This window comes from Notamacropus eugenii, chromosome 3, assembly GCF_028372415.1.
Source record: "Notamacropus eugenii isolate mMacEug1 chromosome 3, mMacEug1.pri_v2, whole genome shotgun sequence".
Taxonomy (NCBI): Eukaryota; Metazoa; Chordata; class Mammalia; order Diprotodontia; family Macropodidae; genus Notamacropus; species Notamacropus eugenii.
Window position 1 is genome coordinate 48049370 of NC_092874.1, and position 21048 is coordinate 48070417.

The 21048-nt window shown below is 36.7% G+C and overlaps 1 protein-coding gene and 1 long non-coding RNA gene across 5 annotated transcripts in view; one reads left to right on the top strand and one right to left on the bottom strand.

Moving 5' to 3' along the window:
• The window catches only part of ANKIB1 (ankyrin repeat and IBR domain containing 1), a 152405-nt gene that overhangs the window by 29008 nt on the left and 102349 nt on the right, over window positions 1–21048 (bottom strand). For all 4 annotated transcript variants that reach the window (XM_072651494.1, XM_072651493.1, XM_072651495.1 and 1 more), the window contains 3 exons: window positions 18257–18401; window positions 13304–13470; window positions 4017–4105 (listed from right to left, as the gene is read on the bottom strand). In XM_072651494.1, coding sequence (XP_072507595.1) covers window positions 4017–4105; window positions 13304–13470; window positions 18257–18401 — 401 coding nt within the window. The remainder of the gene's footprint in view (window positions 1–4016; window positions 4106–13303; window positions 13471–18256; window positions 18402–21048) is intronic.
• On the top strand, window positions 4062–10597 carry LOC140532720 (uncharacterized). Its single transcript, XR_011976642.1, has 2 exons — window positions 4062–4141; window positions 6637–10597. It is a non-coding gene; the product is annotated as an uncharacterized lncRNA (long non-coding RNA).

Genomic DNA, 21048 nt, shown 5'->3' on the forward strand with positions numbered 1-21048 from the left:
TTTAATCATCAAATGACAGGTTGTTGAACTAGCCTCCAGAGCTGTTCAGCTGTCTCATTATTTTGCCCACATCTTTCCACTTTGTCCACAAGGATATTGTGGGATGTTCTGTCAAATTATGTGATGAAATCTAGGAATGCCACATGTATAGCAGAGTCAGTCAGTCATGAGCTTTTTATGATGAAATGATTCTGCCTTATAGTGACTAATGATTCCCTTTTTTAGTGCTCATAAATTCCTTTCATAATATGTACTGGAATTTTGGAAGGAATTTAAGTTAAAGTGACCATCCTATAATAGAAAAACTTTACCTTTGTCCACCTTTTAAAAATCAGAGCATTTCTCCATACCCAGTTCTGTGACAGCTTTCTCATCCTCCAGTTTTTCAAAGTTCACTGAGAGTGACAAAGCAATAGCATCTGAAAGGTTTTTACAGTAACCCAGTTTTTCTTTCAAATCTGGTGTTTTGAACTGACTGAAGACAGCTGGATGTTCTCTTACCTACAAATCATGTCATATATCTCAGGTTGAGATGTTATTAGCCAATTTGTATTCTAGATTTCCCAGGCTGATCATAATTTCCCTTGGTAGGAAAACAAAAGCAAAATAAGAAATGAATGGTCTTGACCTTCAGTATTCCCAATGTTCTTTTCATGGGACTACAACACTTCAGAATTCACTTTGGTATTTGCCTTTTATTTTACCTTTTGAATATGCCTTTTAAAACTTTGTATTGTTTAAGACTTCTCTGTACAGGCACATCTGTCCTTTGAGACAGCTTCCTTCTGCTTTCCCAGTAGAATTATTTGTACTTGTGTCCTTAGAATTTTGTCCTTTAAGGAATCCTAAGAACCTTGAGCTAACATCACTGTAGAATGGTAGACGCGGAATGACATTTGGGCACCCCAACACCAGCATCCCAATGTCAGTCAGATTGTGTTTGGCTTTTCTATATTCACCAAGAACTCTAAAATGGCACTGTGTCTTCCTTTAAGGGGTTCCAACCTGTTCCTGGGTGATCCCATAATGTCTTGTATGGTATGACCGATTCTTTTTCTAAGTGCTTAAGAATCACGTGCTTAATAATCTGTTTTAGAATTTTCTTAGGGTTGAATAATAAACTCTTTGTTCTAGAACTTACCTTTGTATCCTTTAAAAAAATTGACACTTGCTTGTTTCCAAAACTGTGGCATTTCTACTGTTCTCTACAATTCCTCACAGATCACTGGTAACAGTCTATTCTTCATGTATGAAAGTTTATTATCCTAACACAATTTACTTGGGTTGAATTTACCTAAACTCATGAAGTTTTCTTTTAATATGCTGAACTCCCCTGTTAGGTAATATGTCCTGCACTTCTCTGCCAAAAAATCAGATTTTCCTTAATAATGAAACAAGAAGCAAAATAGTTGAATAGTTCTTATTTTTCAGTACCATCTGCTAACACTGTGCCACTGACCCTATGTATTAGGGTTGGTCGTCTCTTTGCCCAATGAATCTGATAAAAAGCCTTCTGTGTTAGCCTTAGTAGTTTTTCAAAGTTTTAGACCATTTAGGCTTCTTGAAAATACTCTTAGAGATCTATGTCACTTGTTAATTGATTCTCAAGGAAAACATAACTTAAAGATGAAATATTTCAAGGTATAATTAATTTTATATATGAATAACAATATAAGAAATGAAACAATAAATTCCTGGGTGGCTAATATTCAGATGAAACAGGTTAGAATTTGTCTTTACGGAGACTGGGACAATACATAATAAAGTAAAGTAGGGATGCTTGAGTAGCTAACAAGTCTAAAATGTAAGGGCCTGATGTACCAACTCATCAGAACATCTCTTCAGGTCTGTGACTGGCTGTACGATGGGTTGGTGGGGAGAGGGAATAAGCTGAGAAAGTATAGAGCTAAAACAAATGAAGTAAAAAATCAGTGACTGGAAATGAAAAGGGAAAAGGGTTAATTCTTTAATTCTTTCTTTTTTAGGAATCCCATCCAGCTGAAAATCTAGTTAGAGATAATTACGAGTTTTTATTTTTTTTTCTAAAAACAAAACAAAAAAGCAAAAACTAAATTGCGCAGAATGGTATAATCCATCTGGATAGAATTCTCCAGAGGACAAACCAATGCAAAATTACTGGAACCTAGGACAATTATGGAAGGGGCAGACATAGGGTTAGAGATGGAGCCTGGGTGCTCAGGAACCAAATTTTCTGACAATCTTCTTCAAGAGACTAAGAACAAGGAAACAACAGGGCACTGGTACTGAGATTTCTAACCACAAAAAAATTACTTCATCTTTGTTGTTTTCTAATTCTTTGTATTACAAAAGTATTTGGGTAGAATAATTAACCTGATGCCTCCTTGATCTTTATTTGGGTTGTTAAATATCCAAGAGAAAAATATAATTATTTTATATAAATAGGTCGCTGCTACGCAGTCCAATTCAAAAGGACTCAAATCAGAAATTAGATTATGGGCTTGTGTCCAGAGATTGAAACAATGACTGGAAAACAGATATTACAAGAAACACCTCTGAGGGCACATATGTGCTGGTGACAATAACGTATTAAAGGTGGGATGGTGCTGACTTTGACAACTTCATGTGAGATATCCACAGAAACACATCCATTTTAAAAGCTCATCTCTTTCCCCTCTATTACAACCATTTACAACTGGTTCATCAGAATTTCATTCATGAGAATCTTTTTTTCCTTCTTCAATTCAACAAACATTTGCTGAGTGCTATGTTTTGGGAACTGGAATCATCATTCCTTTTAAAGTCCCATGTGTATGCAAATAAATCTGCTTTCTAAATCTATAGAAGACATTGGTTTTCATAATCTCTAAAAAAACATGCTTACTTCTCTGTATTCTTATCATTTAGAAACCAGGCCCACTGTTTTTGGTTATCATAAGGTAATAGAAGTTCTCAAACATTATTGCCTTGGTAACAGTTTTATGTTTTTTATCAATAGCATCAACCACTTCCTCTCTCTGGCCATGTGGTATATAACAGATTTTCATCAGGGAAGAAAAAAGAAACAAGCATTTACTGAGTGCCTCCCGTGTGCCAGGCCCTGTGCTCAGCGCATCACAAATATTGTCTCATTTGATCCCAACGTCAACCCTAGGAGGTCAGTGCCAGTGACCTCAGAACGATCACTTCTGTTTTACTCCTCTTTTCGCCTATACCTACTTGCCCTCTTCATCATGACTGCTCCTCATTTCTGCACAGATATTTTATCTGGCCACTGCTGTACTCTGGTAATGAGTTTAGCCTCACTTTCAGGGATACTTATAGGAAGTGGTAGTTACCATCTTGCAATAAAATCTGAAGCCCATCCTCTTACATTAGTACATAGACATCTAAAAACTCAAGTATTGTTTCTAACTCCTCAGTTATTTACTCCTGTAAATCATCAGACATTTCTTGTACCAGAGGGAGAAATTCTCTCTATATACATATTGTAAGTGAGTAAGATTTCTCTCATACATATTTTACTGAAATTCTAACTACAGCTGCTGAAAAGTAGCAAAATTATCTCAGATAAGTCTTAACTATTGATATTTACTTTCCTAGTTCTAGATGAACAAAGGAAAAGGAAAACTTTAAAGGTCAGAAAGAGTAAAAGAAGTATAAGGGCTAGAAAACCTAGTTCTCAATAAAAACAAAATTCCAAGTCTCCACAATGCCAAACATTGGTTCATGTTAGTGAAATATTGATTTAACAGAGGAGGCCCACTTAAATGAATTATTGGGTGCAGCAGGAAACGGAAGGTGTAAACACTGTAGGGATTGGTATGCGCGCTTCTTCCATGTAACTTCTTTTAAAACCTCTGAACTTACTGTAACCAAAAGAACAGCCAGCTTATAGTCATGACCTAACTTTTAAGATTCACTGAGAATTGTTTTTTATAGGATAAAAACTTTGAGAAGCACTTGTATGCAAGGTGTGATCTAACCACATTATAGCTTCAGAACCAAGGACTTAAGAATCTCAACATCTGGCTTACGTTCTTCTGGTTTCATTTCTGTTATCTTTTGCAGCCAATTCTTCCATGTTTGGCAGTCACAAGGCTCATGTGCTTCACCAAGGCACTCCCTGACGGAGGAAAAATAGAAAGCTATTTTTTAAAATGTAAGCACCTTTTGCAAAGAGATTGAAACATTTTATATTTTTCATATTATAAAGATAAGTGGAATAGGTCAGAATTATTATTCCCATTTAAAGATGAGGAAACAGATATGGAAAGATTGAGCAGCTTTCCTGGGGCTACAAAATAAATCTGTGGCAAATTAGGAAAGTAAAAACAGCTATGCAGCACTTTAAGTTTTGGAAAACACGTTACATACAACTCATTTCATCCTCATAACAATCCTGTACAGCAGGTATTATTACTATCACCCACAATTTAGAGATAAGGAAATTAAGAGAAGTTAAATGACTTGTCCAGGGTCACAGAGGCAGGAAGTATTTGAAGCTGGATTTGAACTTAGGTCTTTCTGATCCCAGGCCCAGCATTCTATTCACTATGCCACTGAGCTACCTAAGAATGTCTTAGGAATCAAACTCTTCAAGTTTAGAAAATCAGGAAATATTTTCCACACAGAAATTGCCTAGTATTTACATAAACCTTCCATATGATTAAAAACTATGCATTTTTATTGGGTAAGCTCAATTATTACTGATATTTAAGTCAGCCCTAGGAGTAGGGCCTAATGTAATTTAGGTTACCTTAACTTGCTTAACCTATGACTCAGTAACATTACAAATTGTCATTGCCACCAATGAAATTTTGAGTCAAACATAACTTAAATATTTCAATAATTTTTCATGTATTACATATTGTGAAATTTTCTTAATGTAAGGAAAAAGCCAATACCTGAGGTCATTCACTGGTACTAAAAAACATTGAGAAGCACGCAGATATATCTTTTAGGTCACTACTGTGCCACTGGACACTTCGGTGACAATTCCCTAAAACAAATGTTTGTGCTCTTTTGGAAGAATTTCTCTGCTTTCTCTCAACCCAAAACTTATCTTGGGAAAGTAAAAGGCTGTTAAGAAAGTAATAAGGTAACCTTTTTCTTTTTTTTTCTTTTTTTTTTTTTTTTTGCATTTTATTCTTGTAACAGTTACTTCAATTTAGTTATTACTCAAAAATTAAATGAGTATCTTTAACTCATTTTATAGAATTTTAAACTTAGAAAATATATAAAATGGGCTACTAATTAGTTTAATATCCTTATGGCCTCAAACTTAAACACTTTTTAAGATGGATATATCTACAATGAGTATAGTACATAAGAAATGAAGTGTGAAATTCAAAACCCATCTCTATGAAAACTGGGTAAATTTATATGCTAAAAAGAGTTGGGGGGGAGGGGAGTCACTAAGCTTCTGGAGCTTTGAATACATAATCATCTTGAACTCAAGCATCAGAAAAATTCTTGTACATAAAATGTAAGATCATAAAGTCAGAAAATAGCATAAGGTTTAGAAAAGTTCTTCTTATACCACAGAAGCAAACATTATATATAGACAGGCATCATTTTATAAACTACTTTCCTATAGGAATATAGCTCTAGTGCCAAGTATAGTGTTGAGTTTACCATCAATCAGTAGTCCCTATAGTAAAAGTAAAACTATTTTCATAATAAGAGTTTAATTTCTCATATGGCAAATATAGATATAACCCAATATAAAGGGGTCCCGAGACCAAAAAGTTTGAGAACCAATGGAACAAACATTCAATAAATACCTGTTTACTGATTTATGATAAAAGTCAAAAGGTAAATTCCATTTACTTAATAAATTCAATTTATGACCAATTTTGCTAGACCAAATTAGTTTGAATAAACAAGGGATACTTATAATAAATTTAATTTTAAGTTGATTCTTACTAGCATATAAAATAGCAAAAGATACACTGTGGTAGAAGAACTGTTTCTAGATGGTACCAGGGTATAGATATGGCAGTATGAAGAAGAGGATGGAAAGAGAAGAGGAGGATGAGGAAGAGGAGAAGAAAGGAAAAGCAGCAGCAGCTTCAAGTAGCAGGAAAAAAAAGGCCTAGGAATTCATAACACCTGAAACAAAACCAATGGAAACAATGAAACAGAGTTTAGACCACAACAAAGGCGAATCTATATAGTAGTAAATTATTTCTATCCCATGTAAAGTTAGTGCAGAATTAAAGGACTGTTTTAACACCAGTATGAACAAAAACAATAATGTTCTGGTATAAGGAAACAAACATTTTAAATAAGTTCTAGTAACAGTTTTTATTTTAATTGCATGATGTCTTAGGGAAGGTGGGGGAGAAAATTTAAAAGTAAGGGAAGTGATTGTGGTAAACTGAAAACAAATAAATTAAATATAAATAAAATGCCTTTTTTTTTCTGTTACAAGGCCCAAGCTCCTCACGTCGCTGTGGTTTTCTAAGGATAGGAGCTGTACAAGTGGCAAGGGCAGGTCTTCTTTTCCCAAGCCTAACCAGAATAAAACAATTTCTTGCTCTACGAGGTTAATGGGAAAATCACCGGCTGGCCAGGAGGCTTGTTCCATCATTGTGTGTGTGTGTAACATATTAATAATGCATTTACATATTCCTATTCTCCCCTTTTCATCAGGTGTCTGGCCAGTCCATTATGTGGCTCCAATCTTGACTGATCCCACCTTCCTGGGCTTCCTTTCCCTCCTCCCAAAGCTTTCCTTTCCAGAGGGTCAAGACTGGGTTTGCAGCTCTCCCCCACTCCCCATTTGCAGCGCACTGGTTTGAACAACATGGAATCAGGAGCCCTTGAGCCAGGTACTGTTCTGTGTCCCCTCCACCCCCTTGACTTCCCTTCCTCTTTTTCTATGTTGTCTTCTTCTTTGGATAGTAAGCTTGTTGAAGGTAGGCTTTTCATTAACTATATCTTCAGAACTTACCTCAGTGCTTGGCATGTCATAGGCACTTAAAGAATGTTTATTGGATTAGACTGGATATAAACGACACCCTTGGATAAAATAATAACTAGGAGTAAATCAAGCGGCACATAAAAAGGATTATAAAATAAAGGAAAAACTAGCTTGAATTCAGGGGAAACCGCAAGAGGGAACAATACTGCCACTGGCAAAGCATCTTTGGGGAAAAACCCTTCCGTGCCAGTTAAGCCCCTCACTGCACTTTGGAGCTTTCAGTGTGCTGTCTTCCCTATTAAGCAGTGAACTCTCTAAGATTCTGCGGTCTCATGCCATTCTTTGTATCCCAGTGTTTAGCACTGTGCCTAGCACATAGTAGGCGATTAGTAAATGTTTGCTGACTCTGAATATATCAAGAGGGATCAAATTGGAAATCAAATCAATGCAGAAATATGGAAATGGTATCCTTTAACGAACAACCGAGAAAACTGGCAAAGTCTGGACCAGAGAAGAGACTAAGTGATTAAAGCAGAAGGCATCAAGTCCATTAGCTCTCTATGGGTTTCTGTGATTTTGTACTGAGTGTTGAGAAGAGAGCTAAATGGACTGACTTATGAAACAAGTCAAAAGCTGGTCATCACTGTAAACATTCAAGAAGAGGCTGCAGAAAGAATTCTTGTATTAGGTGTGAAGTTGCAATCTGTGGCTTCTAAAATATAAAATAAAAAAACTAGTTTGACAGATGTAGTAGCTCCATCTAAGGATATGTTAGCATAGGCAACTGGCAGTAGATGGAAGAATAAGAAAGGAAGTGATGAGGGAACCTATGGCTGAGTCAGCAGTATAAAACTGATTTTAATTCTATTTTGAAGGTTTAGTCCAGCTAGACTGAATATTCCCCAGAAATTTTACTCAAGTAATTTCAAGTTCACTTGGGTCACAATTCTATTTTTGTGATCCAGGTAACCTTAGGTCACTTGTCTCACAATTCTTGTATAGTAACTAGTATCTCCACCCCAGCAACTTCACCCACCACCCACATCCTTGAGAAACTTGCCTAGAGGTTAAGTCTTTATCTTGTAATTATCTCCACTCAGGACACAATTCTATTGTGAATTGAATCTCCAACCTAGCCTAGGAAGACTTGGTAACCTCACCTGCAGCCCACTTAACTCAAATACAAGTTGATTCAACAAAAAATACCCTAGTCGGAGGAAGTAGTGGGGAAGAGGTGAGATGACAATTAATTCACCTCCTCGTTAAAATACCAACTGGGATTGTCATGATGTAATGTTACCTTGTTAATTGTTATAAAAGACTCAGTTAGCCCTTACTCAGAGTCCTTGGTCCCAGAGAGAGGCCCTTAGCCCAATTTATTGGTTACTGCTAGCCATCAGGCTATATTCAGAGTCAGCAATCACTAGCGAAGTGATTGTGGTTGAAGCCCTGTCTCAGTTTACTTTAATTTTTCAAGCGAGGTTTTCAGGAAAAAAGGAGGTACTGTGACATGCCTGTATCTGTGTCAAAGAATAAAGGTCTTAATGACAAGCCAAAGAGGGAGGGGCCTTTGTTAGGGTGGGGAAGGAATTGCTTACCTCACATTAAGGACTCATAATATACTACACCAGACTGAAAGGAAAATGTTAAGTGATTGGCCTTAATCATGGAGAGGTAAACTGGGTGTCCCTAACAGAGTATTTCAAATACAGTTTTGAGAAAGAATAACTGCTGTGATCCGATCGAGCAGTAATGACTTTCTTTGGTGAATTGTTTTTGTTCTTTTTGGGGGGATACACAAAACCAAAATCATGCATTATTTTATAAAGATCTTACTTAAAGAGTTCCCTTTCATGTAAGAATTGATTAAATTCCTCTTTGAAATAAATAATCGTGACCTACACTCAGAAATTTAATCAAAGGCAAACATTTTATTGTATGTGAAAATAAATGCCAGATTAACAGAAAATCTTTATCAGAGATATTTGTTGCAGATTTTCCCCCCACTTTATTTTCCCTTCTAATCTTAGGAAAATTGGATTTGTTTGTAGAAAAACTTTTAAACTTAATGCAATTAAAATTGTCACCATTTTATCATCTATGATCCTTTCAGTCCTTTGGTCATGAACTCTTCCCCTATCCATGAATGTGAAGAGCTAAATTTCTTTCTTGTTTCTCTAATTTGTTTAGGGTATGACCTTCTATATACAGGTTATGTAGTCATTTGGAGATTATCTTGGGATAAGGTGTGAGGTTTAGATCTGATCATAATTTCAGCTACAATGATGTCCAGTTTTCCCAGAAGTTTTTATGAATGAGTGAATCCTTACATCAGTAGCTGGGGTCTTTACATGAAGAAAAAAGTCAGCTATTTAGTTTTGTTTGCTTCCATATGTTGTGTACCTACCTAATCTGGTCCCACTGATTCTAACAACTATTTTTTTTTAAACTAGTGCCTAATTGTCTGAGAATTACTGCTTTGTAACATAGTTTAAGATCGGTAGTGTTGGTCCTTCCTTTCCGCTTTTGGCCTTGAGATTCTTGATCTTTTGTATCTCTATAGGAATTTCATTACTTTTTCTAGTTTTTATAAAGCCATCCTTTGGTATTAGTTCTTGCGTTTACCTTGGTAGATTCCCAAATTAGTTTACATATTCTATAGTTACTTTAAAATGGAAAATCTCTCTCCATCTCCTCCTGCGGGTTTATACCGACATATAAAAATGTCAAGATGACAAAAGGTCTTATATCTAAGAGACAAAAGGAACTGATGCAAATATTTAAGCCTTAGGGTCACGCCATCATTGACTGCTAAATGGCAAAAATGTATGAACAGGCAGTTCAAATCTAAACTATCTGTAGCTGTATGAAGAAAATGCTCCAAATTGTTAATATTTAGAGAAATGCAAATTGAAGCAACTGAGGTTCCAAGTCACACCAATCAGACTGGCAAAGTTGATTTAAAAAAAAAAAAAGAAACTGACAATTTTGGAGGGGCTACAGGAAATCAGAAACACTGATATACTGCTGTAAAACCTGTAAATGATTACAACCATTCTGAAAAGCAACTTGGAATTTTGCATAAAAATAGCTAAAAAGTGCATGTTCTTTGAATAAACTGTATCATTGCTGGGTCAATGACATGTAAAAGATCCTATATGTACAAAAATATAACAGCTCTTTCAATAATAGCAAGAAACTAGGAACTAACCATAGATAGGGAGATGGTTAGAAAAAGTATAGTCTGTGAATATAATGGAATATTATTATGGTATAAGAAATGAAAAAAAGAGGTTAATTAAAAAAGCAAAGGAAGGCTTGTATGAACTGATACTGAAATGAGCAGAACCAGAAGAATAACATACTGTTTACGTCAGTATTGTGAAAACAATTTTGAAAGATTTAAGAACACTAATTAACTAAAGGATCAACCACGACTGCAGAATAATGATCATGAAGAATGCTCCTCCCCACCCCCACTTCGTGTCAGAGAGATTATGGACTAATTATAATAAAATTTTTGATATGACTAAGGTGGAAATTTGTTTTGCTTGACTGTGCCAGGGTGATAAAAGGTTTCTGTATTCCTTTCTTTTCTTTTTTCAGTGAATGGGGAGAAGTGGGAGGAAGAAAAACAATAAATGATTGATAACTGGAAATTAAAAAAAAATAACAGGAACATAAGAATTATCTGTATGAAGCTGAAGTTGTCTTCATTTATTTTTTAATTTATGGGGGTGGGGGGGTGTCCCTTGGAAACAAAGGAAAGTCAAATACACAAATGCTGATACACTGAACCTATGGTAAATAGGGGTTTAGGTTTCCGTGACCACCAAAAATTGTAATATTTAGCTAGAGATCACTGAAAATACACTTTTCTGCATACAGTTTTCTATAACAAAACATTAATTATGATAATCTGTGCTTTTCCTAACACAGTAACCATGAAACAACCAATAAAATGGAGGGAAGAAGAGAGGCAATGCCAGCTGGGACAGGGAGTGGGGCAGGGACAAGGGCAGAAGAACCCCAAGATAAAAAACTCCTGAACTGCCCCTTCCCTGGTGAAAAGCCTCCGCCTGCATGGCTGCACCTGGCCTGGTCCTCCCCAGGCTCAGGGTGGGGGTGGGGGAAAGTGCTCTGATCCCTGGCAGGGGAGGGAGGCAGGTGGCCAGCAAGGGGGAGGATGGGTAACCACGACCTCATCCTCCTACAAATGGAGTCGCTTTTTCATTACCCCCAATCACTTCATCGCTCACTTGAGAGTTTACTTCAGCACTTTCTGGAGTGGATTCACTGACACTTCTATGAAGATTTCCCTCCTTTCTGTGAATATAAACTTGCACATTTCGTAGTTGTCAGGAAAAGTGAAAATGAGGTTATGAATAAAATCAAGAATACTTGAAGTCATAAAAGTTAAAACATGGAAATGTTGAGGATTGACTGGAAGCTGCTTGAAGGTAGGAACCAATCTTTGAATTCACTCCTCCCCACTCTGCCTCACTGCCCCCCAGGCATATTGTATACATCTGTTAGGTGCTAAATTATAATAAATTATAGATTATAAAGTATGCTTCACAAATATCTGACATTTTGCTCAAAATTTATGAAAGCAGTGCTCTTTCCCCCTACTACCTGAAATGATCTGAGATTTTAAAGAAGTACTATGGTTCTGGAAAAGAAGAGTTTCCCAGTGATTCATTTGCTGGAGCTATTCTCTGAGAGACCTCTGAAGATCATATCTCAGAGCTAAATAATTACCAATAAGTCCTTTCAAATATTTATTTTTCAGCTTTATACAGATAGCAATTAATTTTTTTAAGCAAATAAAACTCAGAACTTATAGCTTTGTGTAGATACACCACATGTATACATGGAAATTCACCATCCTGCTTATAGAATTGACCCTAACTGCAATAAAAAGGTTATTTTGGAAATATTTTATATCAAGAATTATTCAGGACACAGAGACATCTATTGGTTATGTTTTATTAACAAAATCTTTCCAAAAATAAACCTAAAATCTGAATAATCTAACTTAATCAGAATGCCATCGCAAAATGCTTTAATTCAGCAGTGGGATATGTATCAGTAAAATTGAATCTCATGCAACCTATTATTTTAGCTTCATGAACATTACGATACATCTTGCCAACAGAAACAGGATACTATAGCCTGAAGATTGTTGAAGATATAGCAAAATTGGTAAGCTGAAGAATTAGATTCTGAATTTAGTTTTGTAAAAGACTTTCAGGATTTTGTGATCTTTTATTGAGTCACCTCTTATCTCTCTGTTTTGAAGTTTGAAAAGTCAGAATATTTAATTCTTACCTCACCTAGAGGCAGCTAGGTGGAGCCACAGTGCACAGAGTGCTGGGCCTGCAGTCAGGAAGACTCATCTTCCTGAGTTCAAATCTAACCTCACATACTTCCTAGCTGTGTGACCCTGGGAAAGTCACTTAACCCTGTTTTGCTTCAGTTTCCTCATCTGTAAAATGAGCTGAAGAAGAAAATGGCAAACTGCTCCTGTACCTTTGCCAAGAAAATCACAAATGGGGTCACGAAGAATCAGACACACTTGAAGTGACCGAACAAACCTCTACTCTAAATAAATGACCAAAAAAGAAAAGGAACTATGATAATGACATGCTTATGTTTTCTCCTTAACTCTCTCCAGACTCAGCAATTAATTTCCAGCCCACTAATTTTTCTCAGAGTATTTTCCTTCTATTTATTCCTTTTCTGAACTTAAACCTCTTAAATCCTTTATTTTTCCTGTGCATTCCATACAGGCTTTTAAATTACTTACATACTATGGTAAATTGATTTGAATTTAAGTAGAGATGCTTATTTATCTCATTTCTGACCCAGTTCATATGCACTTTATAAATATTTGCTGAATAACTACTCAATTACTAAGCAAAAAAACATACAGTGCCCCATTACTGTCTTCTCATCTCATTCTGCAATCTGGAAAATCTGCCTTCCTTCCCAAAAACCAACTTGGAAAAACATAAAATATTCCTTTTTTTTGTTTTCAGTTCAATATTCAGTTCAAACATTTATTAAACTTGAAGTGTTCTGCAATATCGAATTGCTTGCCTTCTCAGTGGAGGGAGGAGATAAGGAGGAAAGGAGAGAATTTGGAACTCAAAGTGTTCAAAATGAATGCTAAAAATTGTTTTCACAAGTAACTGCAGAAAAATAAAATACTAAATAAACTTCTTTAAAAAGGTGAAACAGTAAAACTTGGCACTTAGAAAGTTCATGAACGTAAGCCAGCAGCTTCATTCAAGTCTTAGAATGTGGCGGGCTAGAGAGGACCTCATTAAAATCCATGACAGAGCTTCTTCCTGTACTTTTGTATACTAAACAAAGGGACATATCATTACTAACCAGCAGAAGAGATGTCCTTTTCCACAATCAACAGCAGGAGCACTGAGCAATGGGAAACTGAGTGAGTCAGAACCAGATGTGTCTGTCCCCTGTTTTGTTAGTCTGACGGCTCTCTCACAGCCTGCTGTTGGACACCATTTAATTGCAGGATTATTTTCAACAAAGGCCTGGGAGAAAGAAAGTAACACAGAAAGAAATTTATTTTAATTTGTAAGAATCGACTCTAAAACTTTAAATATATGTGCATTTGTGATGAAAGCTGTCTAATGCAACAAAGCCAGATCTAGCACCTTTGAAATAAAATCAAAATAGCACTGCCAAATAGTAATTTTTTAAAAGAAAAAAATTATAATCAACTTAACAACTACTACGGTTTATCATAATAAAATATGTGACATTTACAGGATTCCTTTTACCAAGACCAGGTAGTAATAAACTGAAACTATAATTTAATTCAGGTATAGTTTAATGTGACTGCTTGCCAAATAGAGCTGATCTTATGAAATATTATAAAGAGCACTTTAACTGTGACCATTGTTACCCAAATCACTATGTTTTTACATTCAAATAAAAAATTCACTTACTTTTCAAAACAATCGATTTTCTAAATGTTCTGTTACTGGTCTGGATGATATGAACTCAAAACATAGATCGTATTGATCTTAAAGAATAGCATAATAGCTGTTCATATTTATATAAAGCCTTAAAGTTTACAAGTGTTTTCCTTACAATAACCCTATATTAATGTCATATAAATATTATTCTTGATTTCCAGATGAGGAAACTTGACACTGAGATAAGAAACCCAAGGTCACTTAGTAACCTAACTTCTTTTAGTGAGAGCTGGGACAATCAAAAAATTAGTTTTGTGAAAAAAGGTACCTACCACCTGTTCTTAACATTAAATCAACCTCAAGTGAGATCAAGCCCACTAAGCAATAATGTTATTAATCAAAAGATGACAGTTTGAGGTGTTAGAATTGATAATTCTTCTAACTTTCCCTTCCATTAACAGCACCATATGCTAAAACCTCACTAGAGCACAGATCTCCCTCTGGGTACTCAAAGCCTGAAAAACAAAGCCTGTGTTGGGCTGCAGTACGGTTCCAGAGCAGGCTGTACTGAGGCTGCAAGGGAGGGCCGCATTCTGTGTCAGCAGGGCCTGAGTTTGAATCCAGGCTCAGAATCCTATTAGATGTGTGATGCTGTACAAGTCCCTTAAATTCTCTTAGAATCAGTTTGTTCATCTGTTATGGCGATAATAACAGTGCTTCCCTCCCAGGGTCATTATGAGGATATAATATGATAATACATATAAAGGCTGTTGCAAATTCTCGTGCACTACATAAATGCTAAACATTATTATGCTATCTGAAAACCAGCCTTGTTCAGTGTATAGAGCTCATGCTCAGAATCTGGTCACAAGATGATGAATCCTTTGACCAAAACATAAACACTGATCCCTAGGCAGGACCCTTCTGCTTCTGCGATAAGGATGATAGGAAAAGGTAACTAAGAATCATACAATTTTTTTTTTTGAGAAATCTATAAACATTGGTTAAAAAAAAATAAATGCGAGGTCATTGCCTAACTTCTGAGAAAATGTAACTATACGAGTACTGACAAAGATTATCTCCAATCTATCCAGTGTAACGTCATTTGTAAATGGTGGCTTGTATTTTGTCTCTTCCATTAGATTGTAAGCTCCTTGACAGCGGGGACTTATTGCCTTTCTTTGTATGCCTGGTGCAGTTCCTGGCATCTAGTAGGAACTTACTAAACGCTTTATCTTGACATGCACCCTGCTCAAATTTCTAGAACGTCCCTTTGCCATCATTATTTAACACTTCCTCCTTTGAGGTTCATTCCATCAAATTTGTTCCCCCTGTTCCAAACTGCAACTGTCAAATAATTTTTTATTTTTCAATGTCAGTATATGGCTCTTTTTCTTTCTCTTCACTTCTGTCCTTGCCTTCATATTTGGAGACTTAAATATATATAACATCAATGTCTCTTTGAGAATCTTCACCACCACCTTCATTTTTCAATCTCCAAAACTCATCACCTCCTTCACTCTACTTCAGCATTACAAATGGAAGGTTAGACACTTTGCTTTGACTATCACATATTACAATTCTGCCTCTGTGATCAAGAATTTGGAGATTCTTTTCTTTAAACACCAGTTTTTATCTTTCAGTCTCCCTCAGTTTGACTCCTATACCCACCTATTCTTTCTTCTTTGACCCTACTGGCTGACTTGCTGTAGTCATACACAAATCTGCTACCCCTGAATCCCTTTCCTATTCCCAGTCATGCCTTGTCAAATCCTAGGCCCAGGTGATCCCATTTTCCCCTGATCTTACATAAAGAAAAATACCACAGGAAAAATTTATGTATCCATGCTAAATAGGTTATTACAAATTTATATTATCCAATCTCCACAGATCCCCTACTGAACTCTCAAAAATCTTTCAGTGGTCATCTAATACCCCGAGAACAAAACAAGCATTTCTCTGTGTAGCAGTTAAAGCCCTCTACAATGATTCCTGCTTATCTTTCTAATCTCATTTCATCACTCCTATGCTCTCTCTCCTAGTCAAAATGCACACGCCCTGCCACATATGTTCTTCCTTTCACGACTTTTCGTGGGTGAGTACATCCTAGCCTCCCGGCGGTTTCTTCGAAGCATAGCTCACTGCTGCCTACTGCTACTGGATTATAAAGTTCTTGAGGCAGGAACTAATCTTTGAATTTACTCCCCCAACCTGCCCCAATGCTTCCCTAGCACACTGTATATATCTGTTAGGTGCGAAGTATATGATGAATGAATTATAAAGTATGATCCACAAAGAGCTGATGTACTTTGTTCCAAATTTCTGAAGGCAGTGTTCTTTCCTTCAGTTAAATGAATCACCAGAGTAAGCATCTATAATAATAAATTATCATTTTAAAGAAGAGATCTTGCAAAATATGGGTAATCTCATACTCGGTATTATTTTTTTTAATATATTTGGTATTTATTTATATAAATGCCACATCCTCTAGTAATTTCTTATCAGGTATAGTTTATTTCATATTTCAGTCATATGTGACTTATACAAAATAAGATACATAACAGATGCTTAACAAATTGATTAGAATGAGAAAATGGATAGGTTGTGATCTCCTTAGGGAATTTACACTGATTACATCACAGATCTAGTGTCTCTCCTCTACATAAATCTTCCACACAACTGACCAAGTGATACTCCTAAATTCCACGTCTGCCCATGACCCTCCCTGCTGAAGAAGCTCCAGTGGCCCCCATTCTACCTCTAGGTTCAAATACTAACTCCTCTGGGGCCATCTAAAGCCCTTTACCATTCAGCTCTAGCTCACCTCTCCAGGCTTGGCCCACCTCACTCCCTTTCATGTACCTGATTGTCCAGTCAAAAGGGACTCTCATACCCAACACATCTCCACCTCCAGGCTCTGTATTTTTTTCATATTGCCCTCTATGCCTAGGATGCAACTTTCTCTTAAGAGTCCCTCATTTCAATTAAAAAAAAAATCCCAATGGTGGATTTCTAAGGCACAGATCATGTTTGTGTGTATATGTGTTTTTGTGTATCATGTTTTGATTTGTTATATGATTTCTTCCATTTATTTTAGTTCGACTACATAGCATGACTATAGTGAAAATGTACTCAATAGGAAAGTATATGTAGAACCTATACAGAATTGTATGCCGTCGTGGGGGGAGAGGGAGGTAGTGGGGGGTAAGTGTGGGGGGGATAAAAATCTTAATTTTATGGCAGCGATTGTAAACCATTAAAAATAATAAAAAAATAAAAATAAAAAAATAAAAACAATTAAAAAAAAAAAAAGAGTCCCTCATTTCAACACAAGGCTCAAGTGCCTTCCTGGCCGCAAAAATTCCTTTTACAGGTTTTGAAAATATTGACATACATGTTGTTTCACCTCACAGAATACAAGTGACTTGAAGGAAGTGCTGGATTGAGTCACTGATATGTGAACCACAAGTAACTTGGTTAACAGCCTCTTCACTTAATGGATTTTTAAAAAAAGATAATGTGACTGACAGTATGATATTGTAGCCACAAATACTAATCTTGAGCTGTGTGAAGAAAAGAATGGTGTCCAGGACTAGGCACCCTGACCATGTCAAGAGTCCTACATTAGGTCTGGATGCCACAGAGTAAATGAAGATTATGATAGCTAGAGATCATCCAGGAAAGTGAAGGGTCTCAAGATTTTGCTGTCTGAGGACTGCCTCAGAGAACTGAGTATAGGTACCCACTAGAGCTACAGGAAAGAGGAAGGGGCTGTGCATTCTTCTAGCCATGGCTAGAGGAAGTATACATACTTGGATTCTTGTTCAGGTATTCATGTACTACATTTTATGACTAAGATCACTGCCAGCACAGACTCTGGCTCTATTTTCCATTAGCAGTTCCTCTTTGCTTGACTCCAAGGAACACCACACCCCACTCAAGGAGAAGCTGCTCAGCAGCACGACTCAGGTTTTGAAACTCAATACCTTCTCAATTCATCCTCAATAACCTCTCCCCTTTGACTGAAGGGTTAGAGGACTAAGTACTAAACTCCTCCCCAAGGTTCCCACCCTTGCAGGTAAACTCTACTTTGCAATAGCAGCTCTGCAGGGCCCCCAGCGGAGTACTCTAGGTGCTCTCTCCTCACCCATCTCCAGCCCAGTCTCTTTCAGCTTTCTTTTGTGTGGTCCTTGAGGGCAGGGACTATCACTGTCTTTTTCTTACTTGAATCCACAGTACTTAGCACAGTGTCTGGCACATAGTAGGCACTTAATAAATGTTTCTTGAATCTGCATCAGATATGATTGCTAATAGGTTTTAAGGTAAAAATTAGACTGTATAGAATTAAAGCAATGAAGCCAAGCTCATGTTTTACTCAGTTAAATAACAATGAATTTACCTTAATATCAAACTGTAGGTATCGTTTGTCCATCTCTTTGGAAACCACACTTTCAATAACATCCACTGGTACCAGCTGGAAGCATTCATAGGCTGGGCAGAAAATGTTATGGGCTTCACCTTCTTGAATTTTCAGATTCAAAAACCTATCAAAGTTATGAATTAATGGTTGGAAAAAAAAGGAGAAATTGCTGAAAATAATTTTGAAACTAGTTTTATAACAATGTTATTTTGGGAGGCACATGCAGTTTTTCTTCTTTACTATAAGCAATGAAATGACAGTGGGAGGCATAAAAAGGATTAATTATTATATATGATTTGCAGAATATTAAGTGAAATACAAAAATAAATGATCACATATTCTACCATTCTACACTTAAGTTATCTTTCCATTTTGTTAAAAAAAATGCCATTTAAAATGTTAAAAAAAAATCACATTGTAGGTTGATTGCAGACTGATTAATTCAATTCCCAAATACTTTTAACAAAACTAGTGGTGAATACAAAGGAAAACTGAAAGGTAATCCAAATTCTTTACTGACTAGTTCATTTAAAAATATTCATTTAAATTCTAGCTGGTTCCAAACCATAGCAACATGCCCCAAAGGATTGTGGAAGGTAAAAAAAAAAATCCCTTATTACAATGCTTATGAGTTAGAGTAAGAGTTTGCATTCAAGAAAACATTTTGCAATTGTGCATCCTATTTCACAGGCAATGAAATACGTACAGAAGAGCCAGGGCCACTGCAGCCACAAAGGTAGTTATAGTGCTGGCCCTTTCTCTGAAATGTGTCAATATTTAGAACAGTGCCTGGTATGTGAAAGGTGCTTGATGAATATTTACTGACTGCTCTTCTACTGGGTTTGCATAATCAAGAAGTACTATCTGGGTTTAGGTAGGATAAACACTCTTTGCTTTTCCTGGTGCAAATGTATAGCAAAGAGTAAGCTCAAAAAATGAAGCAGAGGGCTTTCAAGTCTCATATATGTCAGTAAGATAAGTCATATGGCCTCTTTATACCATGCATAATAGGTCTTCCCCCAAAAATGATTGTGACAATCTTTGCATTAGTTCTGTGGGCATGATTAAGATGGGGCCATGTTCAGCATCTAGTTATCCCCTAGGAATTGGAGGTTCCCCCCAAATTTGATTTGATTCTGGGCAAAGCATAACTAAATAAGGTTCAAGTCATTTATATGGTGGACTATAGCTTAGCATGCTATTCAGGTTATTCGTCATTTGGTACTCAGAGGACCAATGACATTATGATGTTGGGGTCAAGGTATAGTGTGTTTGACTGTGGCTGATCAGGAAGGCCCTACCACAGACCAAGCACAAATAGTCCATTTGAACATTGGGGAGGGAGATGTCTCTCAGAGATATCTTGAAAATGTCCTTGTACAGCTTCTTCTGACCTCTGTGTGAGCACTTATCTTATGTGAGTTCTTGGTAAAATAAGTCTTTTAGGTTTGGCATTTGTATTACGTGGGCCAGCCTGCTAGAGATAAGCTCTCTGCAGGAGAATCTGAATGGCTGGCAGTTCAGTTTGAGACAGAGCCTCAGAATCAGGTGCCTTATCTTATCAGGTGATCTTCAGAATCTTCCTAAGACAATTCAAATGGAGCGGTTCATTTTCCTAGAATGGTGCTGATATACTGTCCAGGTTTCAAAAGAATACAACAGTGAAGTCAACCCAACAGCTCTGCAGACCTTTAGTTTGGTAGGCAGTCTAATACCTCTTCTCTCCCACATTTTCTTTTGGAGTCTACCAAACATGGAGCTAGCTCTGGCAATGCATACATCAATCTCATCATCTATGTGGACAGCCCAGGAAAATATACTACCAAGGTAAGTGAACTTATCCATAGCATTCAAAATTTCTCCATTTGCCATAACCAAAGGTCTCAAGTATGCATGGTGTGGTGCTGTCTGGTGGAGAACCTCCATTTTCTTGGTGTTGACTGTCAGGCCAAAGTTAGCACAAATAGCAGAAAACTGATCCATGCTTGGCTGTGTCTCAGCTTCTAGGATTCCCAGTGGTAGTTGGATTCAGTGTTACATTGATCGCAACAATCCAAAGCACTTTTACAATCCTTTGAAGACTACGTGCCAAAGACCTCTACTGCATCTCAATTATCTGGTGCTGATGGAGCCATTCTGATATACCTCAGGTTGAAGTCAATCCCTCTTTGGCTGAACTTCCAACTGAAGAAGAGCTGCTGACGGTCATTAGGCTCTTCCTGTATGGCAAGGCACCTGGTGCTGATTCCATCCCAGCAGAAATTTACAAGGCAAGGAGCCCACTGCTCATACAGAAGCTGACACTATTCATAGGCTCATTCTGGTTCATCCAAGCAGTAGATTGAAAACTCTGGTGGTGCAGACCTGAAACTGCTCGATGCTCAAAGTTACTCTGAAATGCTGAAAATCTCAACAAGAGAACAAGATCAGTTTCTAGGGGTGGAGAAGTAGGCCATGGTTTATGGGTGGATCTACCTTATAGCATTCATTGCTTTGTTAGACATCAGTCAATATATGTAAGTCATAACTACCAGATAACATTGAGGACTATTCTCTAGTATGTCTTTTGCTTTAATGGCCTTAATTTAAATATGAGGAACCAATTATAAATACTTCTAAAATAATAGGCTTCAGTAAAAATATCACGTTAAGAGAGTAAGATACTTAGGTAATGTCAGAGAAATGAAGTAAAAATTATTTATATAGAAAAACATTAATTCTCACAGCAGTCATATATTGTTTTCCTGGGTTAGGACAAACACCATAAAGAA